Source organism: Salmo trutta, chromosome 15 (genome assembly GCF_901001165.1).
Source record: "Salmo trutta chromosome 15, fSalTru1.1, whole genome shotgun sequence".
Lineage (NCBI taxonomy): Eukaryota > Metazoa > Chordata > Actinopteri > Salmoniformes > Salmonidae > Salmo > Salmo trutta.
The window spans coordinates 42,100,623-42,109,521 of record NC_042971.1 but is presented as its reverse complement, the minus strand read 5'-3'; the positions used below and the strand labels follow the sequence as shown (position 1 = coordinate 42,109,521).

General features: G+C 36.9%; 1 protein-coding gene across 1 annotated transcript in view; it reads left to right on the top strand.

Annotated features, from left to right (window-relative positions):
* The first annotated feature begins 572 nt into the window (after positions 1-572).
* Positions 573-8,899, top strand: part of LOC115149085 (ephrin-B1) — a 72,765-nt gene continuing 64,438 nt past the window's right edge. Inside the window, exon 1 of the mRNA XM_029691595.1 lies at positions 573-1,707. Coding sequence (XP_029547455.1) covers positions 1,589-1,707 — 119 coding nt within the window. The 5' untranslated portion in view covers positions 573-1,588. The remainder of the gene's footprint in view (positions 1,708-8,899) is intronic.

Genomic DNA, 8,899 nt, shown 5'->3' with positions numbered 1-8,899 from the left:
ACGTTTTAGGATAGAAGATAATAGCCTAGAATAGAAAATAATAAAATAAGAATAATGCAGCAAGATCCACTAGTGATAATGCTTTCTGTTTTCCCACAACGTTTCCACCCATTCCGATAGAGGGCAACATTGTCAATAGTAATACGAGCCATATTAGACCTACAAGAGTCACAGACTACCATTTTTAATTCATGTGAGACTCATCAAAAATATATGTTTTTGACTATATCAAACACCTTATAAGTAGTCCATGTAGTGAGCAACATCCTATAATAAATGTATCATACGCTGCTATATTAAACCTTATAAAGGCAAAATGTATTACCTCTGTTGATTGTGGAGACATTCCCGGTGCAGGCCAACATATTCACCATGTCTAATCAACGCATATTTATACAAAATAGTCCGCACATATGTTGAAAATGATAAGCATCTCTTGATTGCCATGTATTGACTGTAAAAGGCCCAGACTGTACTATGCCGAGTCCCTTCGGTCAAGGGAATGATGAACAACTGAATAATGAGAGAACTCCGCCAAGCTGCCTTGATTGGTTGGGAGGTCAGGGCTATCCAAGCGTTGCTTTACGTACGCAGCAGTGTGTGCGAAGGAGTATCGTATGCCAGTTTGGAGTGTGCACTGTACACTGGAACTATCACTGGAAAAACTCATTGCGAGTTCAAGTTAAATAGGCACAAGATTTCACTTTATTTCCCAGCTGTTTTCTTTTTTTTATAGATTCTAAACTGGATTATTCACCCGTAGCCTATCAATGTCGTGATTCATGCACTTTGGATGAAGCAGTTCAGAACGGACTTCGAACATGAGTTGGTGTCTTCAATATACAGGCAGACTGTAACATCTCAAGTGGATTGGAATTTCAATGCACGGGAGATTAACTTCCACCTGAAATAAGGATTTTGCGCATTTTATCGCGAGTGTTTTGGAGTCTGCTACTACACATATGGAGTAGGCTATTTTGGAGATACGCAAAATGTTTTCTGTTAGAGCGTTATTATAGACGATACAATGAAATTGACTTATCTATAGACAACGGGTTCACCATACAAAGAAGAGTATAAGAAAACAGACGTGCCAGAGATCTTTCCTGAAGCAAGGACAAAGGGGTCACATTTACAGTATCGGATTGTTAAATGTGCATCAACAACTGTAAAACGCACTCCAGCGCACGGGTTCGCGGGCGAAGACTCCACTTGTTAACCGACTCAACATTATTTTCTGACCAGTGACATTTTGAAACTTGTTATATCAAGGAGTTTAAACGTACGCATACCTTACAAATCTATTCGACACTGGTAAGGTGATGAGATAAAGAATCCAGAACATTGTTTTACCTGCAATATACTCTTGTTCTGCTTGCATAGCCTGCACGGAACAGAGGAAACAGGATTTCATGATATCTATTCAGTGATGGTTATCATTTGTCATTTTAAACGTGATTTTACGCATGATCTACATGCGACACTAGCGAATGGGATCTAGAATTGTGCAAGCTTTACACTGTATCCATTTTTGTTTTATGATTTCATCGCGCCGTTGATTAATTTGCCTGACTGAATAAACGTGGAAATGGCAGGCTCGGGTTCCAATTGGAAGTACTACCTTTGGTTTTTGACAGTCTTGTGCAGGTCGCTGTTGCCCGTGGCCAAAACGTTGGAATCGGTGGTTTGGAACTCACAAAACCCCAAGTAAGTGTTCAATGTGCAAATCTAGGATATATTAGACATATAGCCTATATCTGTATTACCATGCATTGAATACAACACAGCGCTCATGCTATTCTATTAGCATGCGTAAAGATGCTAATGGTCAACACATATGCATAGGCGCCTGGACATGTTTCCAACTACTATTTGCGCTGAATGACATTCAGGGCTCTGTAATGTGCTGGCTCTGATGCCTCACACCGTGTTGAATGGAAAAGCATAGGCCTACTGTAAAACAATATAAAGTGGAGTCATGGGGAAAGCCAGACATGGTTTGATAGCCTATACATCATAAAGGCCGTATTTTAAACCATCAATAATAAGCATAGTTCAGTTCTGCCTAGTGAGTTATTCATGGATTTCTAGATGTTATGGTAAATGTATTTCATTCAAGCTATGTTCGTTATTTAGATAGGATTCAATAATGTCATTATTCAACTTCCAACCAACATTTATGAGGTGCCAAATTCACCTAGAATCATTCAGGCCCCATCATTTACTGTTAGGGAAGCCTACATCTCTACTGCAGAAGAGTGGTCTCTATAATCAAGTGAGCGGCAGCAACTGCTCCTGGTGTGTGTGTGTGTGTGTGTGTGTGTTTTCAGGTGCTCTCCTCTGGATGGATTGACACATTTATAAATGTGTTTTCCAAGTTTAATCCATATCTTTCTGGCTTTGAGTATAGATACATTGCCTAATATAACATCCCCACTCAACATACTTCAGTCCTCAGAGCGTAACAGGGATTTTTAGAATATATAAGCCTTTTGTGGTATTTTGTTATTTGACCTAGATGAAGACATATCAAACATCTATATGTTTCATATGTATTTCAATCCAAGTTATTCCTGGAATCATTTCTAATCCTGCAATACCGAGTCTCCAATAGATTCTATAGGTAGTTTCTGGCTGTTGAGGCCTGTCTGTCTTTAATAATGCTATAGTGTATAAAATAACAATAACAATATCAGCTTAATTGGATGCTTGGATAATATATATATATATATATATATATATATATATATATATATATATATATTTTTTTTTTTTTAAATATATGCAAGAGACATCACTCTCTGCTACCTTGTGGTAGCAGACAGTTATATATATATATATACACACACATATATATATATATATATATATATACACACATATATATATATATATATATATAACCCTTGGGCAAAATATCTTCAATCAGTAAAGATTAAAGTAATATAAGGGAACAAATTGAAGTGGTACCACAAGGTAGCAGAGAGTGATGTCTCTTGCATATATTTACAAATATATATATATATATATTAATTATATTATCCAAGCATCCAATTAAGCTGATAAGGTGAATCACACCTTTTTATTATTAACTTAAAAATCTGAAATATTGAGAACACATCTCTATTATTCTTGAAAGCAATAACCGAGGGCATCGGTATTCAGGATTTAAACACCAGCCATGGATGGAGTCAAGTGAAGTGGCCTAGTCCTGGCCTTGTTCACTCAACAGTACACAGTTTCAAATAAGTCACGACACGGAACAACGTAAAAGTGCTGACAGAGACAAGTCTTTAATTGCCATTGAGCAGTTGTTAAAAAACGGGCTGTTTTGTTTTACAACAGTTGGTGGCTGTTTTCTCAAGTAAGTTAATGTTTGTTTACTTATCCACCGAGTGGTATTGCTTTGCTTTGCTTTGCCTACAATGCTGGTAGCTAGGTCGTCCAGAGTGCAGCCAGCCACTTAAAAGCAGATTACAGATCTATTGGCCCATGAGGACATGAAGACTTGATGATGTTCATACAGGCATCAAAATAAGTTAATTGATATGTTATAAATTGAATTCACACAAAAAATATTGATGATTGCACCTCCAGAGAAGCTAACTTCAAAACATAATAGATATATTTTCTTTCCAATGTATAAACTAAAACTGTTCATTTTATTCAGAGCTGAGGCACGTTTATTTTGTTAATTTTGCTGAATTGGTGCAAACTAAGTTTGCTCCAACTGCACCTGTGGTTTTTGAATTGGAATGTAGCAGCCATTTTGTATCAAGACATTGTATGTCAAACAAATTAGTTCGGATGAGTTTCATTGTGTGTTCAGTGTGGATGTAAACTCAAACTTCAGTTCTCAAAGGATCATAGACCACACAAAATGTCAACATAAGTAATGTATTTCGAAGAAGACATTGTCTCAAGTGTTTAATATTGCCTTATAACAAAACAGGCCAAAGCAAGTCTTTTCAGGGACGCTAAATAAACATTGTTTGAGTTCTTGTTGACTGTAATGATTTTATGACTCGAGGTGATGGCCCAGAAATAGGCTTAATAGATGTCTAACTCGGACATATGGAATAACACTACCCCCATGCAAGCGCTGGCAAATCACTCTGTAAAGCAGCTTACAGGGCTTTCCACAGTAATTCCAGGCAGATCGACTCACCAATTTTTTAAAGACACATTTACGCAAAGGCCCCTGGTATACAATTTTTTGTCTGTTAGTTGTGCATGTTCGACAGCACTTCTTATTACATGTTAAATATAATTTACGATTCTGTGATTTCCAATTTTTTCTCAATACGATACTTGACGTCTCTGTCAATGTTGACTCAAATTGTCTGCATACAGTTTCAAATAGGACACAGCCAGTATTGATGGATCAACACTAACCTTAGCTGAGACGTACTGTATGTTGGGACTTTTATGTTGGCACTCAGTATTTCTGTTACTTGTTCAGAGTAACAGACTCTACGAGTGAGGAAAGCTTTAGGGTTGCTACTATTCCCTTCTCCGCTCTTTATTATTTTCCCTTATTAAAATGATGTAGCCGGCCCACCACATCGAGTCATACGCACTTCAGATACACTGTCTGCTGATTCCTCCCCAGTACCAGACCACTTGCGTGGATAGCCCACACTAATTTTACAGCTATACACTTAAGAAAAGCACTCCATTCATGTAATCATATGAAGTCACACTCTAATATGCCTACTGTGATACAGAGATCAAACTCGTACAGCATTGAAAAGCAGATCTAGTGATTGGGTACATGAGGAACAGCTTGTGGTAGACCAGGGAACTTCACAGAATGCGTAAGAGTGTAAACACTAGACACAATACAAAGATTAATGCATATAAATGCAGTTGTTCTTTGATCACAAGCCAACATTTTAAGATATTGTTAACATTTTGGAAAAGTTGTTTCTTGCAGACTTCTAATTTATACGTTCAAATCCACAATCGATAAAGGTATTCCAAATTCAATTTCAGGCATATATTTACAAATATTTACTATTACAACCAGTAGATTTGTATTTTTTCTGTGATATTACTGTAGGAGTATTTAAAAAAAATGTTTTACAAGAGGGATGGATAAGCATAGATAATATTTTCCAATACATTTTTTTCTACCTAAGAGAAAGAAGGGGATATAGTTGGTAATTGGATTTATTGATATTGAACAAACCGGTTTCTTTCTAATTTCTCAGGAGGGAATGAAATGAGTAGGTAATTGAAAATCTGTCTTTCATTAACAAAGGAGATTTCTCTAAATTCCTCTGAGAAGTGAGCTCACTAGCAACTTAAGATAGGTTTACCTGCATTTACTATATTGTAGATCTACCATGAAAAAGAGGGAGAATATTTTGTTCAAAGTACAATCAAATATATTATGACAAACCTTTCTTTATTTTGTTATATGAGCATCTTGTTCTAGCCGTAGAAAAAATACTTCATGTCATATTTGTCATCTTAAAATGTAGTGTGTTGTAGCAATTTCCATGTTGGGCTCACTGATATCCCACACAAACATTGAGAAAGAATATAGTAGTTTGTCACCTAGATTGACAGTGGTTATCATACATGTTTTTCACATTTTGTTGCATTACAAAGTGGGATTGAAATAGATTTAATTGTGCTTCTTTTGTCATTGATCTACACAACATGCTCCATAATGTCAAAGTGAAAAGAATTCTACACATTTTTACAAATGAATGCAAATTCAATAGCTAAAATGTAGTCATTGCGTAAGTATTTACCCCCTTTGTTTAGACAAGCCTAAATTAATTCATGAGTAACAAATCACATAATAAGTTATTTGGACTCACTCTGTGTGAAATAATAGCGGTTGACATGATTTTTTTAATGACTACCCCTTATTCTGTCCCCCAAACATACCGCATCTGTAATATCCCTCAGTCGAGTATTGAGTTTCAAGCACAGATTCAACTACAAAGACCAAACTTTTTGAAAGCCTCATAAAGAAGGGCAGTGATTAGTAGATGGGTAACAACAAATCAGACATTGAGTATCTCTTTAAGCATGGTCAAGTTAATAACTGGGCTGTGGATTATGTATTAAATCAACCAGACACATCAAAGGTACAGTCGTCCTTCTGAACTGAGCCGCAGGACAGGTAGAAAACTGCTCAGGGATGTCACCATGAGGCTATTATTTTAGAAATGAGTTCAATGGCTGTGATGGGAGAACACTGAGGATGGACCAACAACATTGCAGTGACTCCACAATAATGACCTAAATGACAGAGTAAAAAGAAGAATAAAAATAAACAGAATCCAAAACATGCATATGTATGCAGCAAGGCACTAAAGCAATACTGCAAAAATACACTGCAAAGGAATACACTTTTTGGCCTAAATGCAAAGGCTTATGTTTGGGGCGAATCCAACACCTGACGTCACTGAGTAACTGCCTCCTTATTTTCAAGCATGGTGGTGGCTGCATCATGGCATGGGTATGCTTGACACCGGCAATGACTGGGGAGGTTTTCAGGATAAAAACCTAAGAGCTAAGCACAGACAAAATCCTAGAGGAAAACCTGCTTCAATCTGCTTTACAGCAGACACTGGGAGAGGAGTTCACTTTTCAGCAGGACAATAATCTACAACACATGGTCAAATCTACACTGGAGTTGTTTACCTGGAAGACAGTGAATGTTCCTGAGTGTCCAAATTGCAGTTTTGACTTTAATCTGCTTGAAAATCTATGGCAAGGCTTGAAAATGGCTGTCTAGCCATGATCCCTAACACCTTGACCGAACTTGAAGAATTTTGAAAACAATTATGGGAAAATATTTTTAATAGACTTATCTAATAAGACTCACAGGGGTGAATACTTATCTAACCAAGATATGTTAGTGTTTTATTTTTCATTAATCTTAATCTTCCACTGCCATTACAAAGTATTGTGTGTAGATCTTTTTTGTTATTGTTTATTGAGTGATTGATATGATTTATTTAAGTGTCATATACCTACTGGTGCCCAGCCCACATGGGCTTACAAGACACTACTAAACACAGTACCATTTTTCTTGTACTCAAAACAAAATAACATTTTACAAATTATATGCGTACAATAATCATGGCCAGTACAGCTACCATCTAGCCACACTACACAAACAGTGCATTTCTCCTTCTCCTCCAGGCATTGTGAACAATCTGAGCAATCTCAAACACGCCCTGTCTGAAACAAAATTCAAGCCTCTGCTCGTCCCATAAGCAGAATACTTCAGGGTTATCGCCACATTTTTTATATATACAAAAAAAGAACATGTCTCAGATCGTCATACAGAGGGCTATAAAACACAAAATTGATTTTCGATTTCTTCAAGATCACACAATAGGCATGTTCTAAAAATTATCTTCAGGCACTCTGTTAAATCTACACGTCTTTATAACCAGAGGGAGTGTGCCGGATCTGAGTTGTGCGCTAACTGACCTTTGGCTTTTTGTTAGGTTCAGGTGGACATATGGTTCAGTGATGTAGTTCTCTTTGATGAGAGTGTACGTTCTAAGTTTAGGTTCAAACCAAATATCAGCTGCCCAATTTTCCTTTTGGATCAGAAAACGCTTGTCCTTGATTTGGTTAACACCACATGGAAATTTGTTCCTGAAATTACCATATTTTTGTTGAAACTCTATTTCAGTTTCACAACAAATAGATAATTCTCTAGCCCATGGATAGTTATGAGTAAGGTCCCAGTCCAGATTTTTTTTGTGATTCTGTCTTCTGGCATATTTATCAGTCTATTCCATAGACGTACCATGTCAGCTTGTCTATATATTTTGTAGATGTGGTCAGTATAGATGTGATCATTGATTTTGTAACTTTGTAACACAATAAAATGGGAATAAATCCAAGGGGGGTGAGTACGTATGATAGGCACTGTACTACATGTAGGATGCTGTTCTGCTTTTGAGACCCATCACTGCTAGACCTCATAAATTCACCCTGCCATCTCTCTCCCTTGTGAGAACAATAGCAATGTAATCCTGTCCTGTATTTCCCAAGATTCTGAGTTATGTGTCAGATAGAGCCAAGCAGGTGGTGGCCAGTTAGTCCTACTGTATGTCTTCAAGAGACTAGATTTGCTGTTTTTAACCATTGGCACATGTGAAATACAGGCAATGGCAAGCTTTTAGACAACTTGCATTTACACACTAACAATAATAGTTTCATAATATTGTTAGGTCTCCTCACTGAGGTTATGATAGGACAACAGGAGACTGGCTGTTAAGAATAATTTTTTTTTGAACGCAGTATCATTCCATTTGATTGTGCACTTCATACCATAATTATACTGTAGTCAATGATTCAGAAATGATCTTTGCCTTTTAAAGCCAGGGAGTATTATTTTCGTCTGTGCTCAGTGCGCTATCTTGAAATCAGACCCTCTAACTAGGTAATTTAACTAACCCCATAATACATCCTCAGTCAAAAACAAGTCAAAAAGAGAAAGGAGACACCAAAGGTTAATGTTTTAACTAGCCAGTTAATGTATTATTAAAGTTATCAATTAGGGAGTGAAACCTCTGAAATCACACACTGTGAAGACCAATACGAGAGACTATCTGTCTTCAGTGACTGGTCTATGGTTATGTAAACAGTTCGACGTGATGTTGTAAAACGGGAGAAAACATTGCATTTGATTTGTGTTTTAATTATTCTCACAAAGTCACATATAGACATTTACGGATCTAGCTTGGTCGGGAGATTCAGCAGCGTATGATAAATGGAAAAGATATCGAGTGTCCTGTGTGTTTAATACATTAGAGCCAAGTGGAGTAGCTCGAGCTTTGCCTGACTGTGCCATCATGATCAATGCGCCTGTGATTAAAAGTGACAGTCTAGAGATTAACTCTGTCACTGTTTAAAT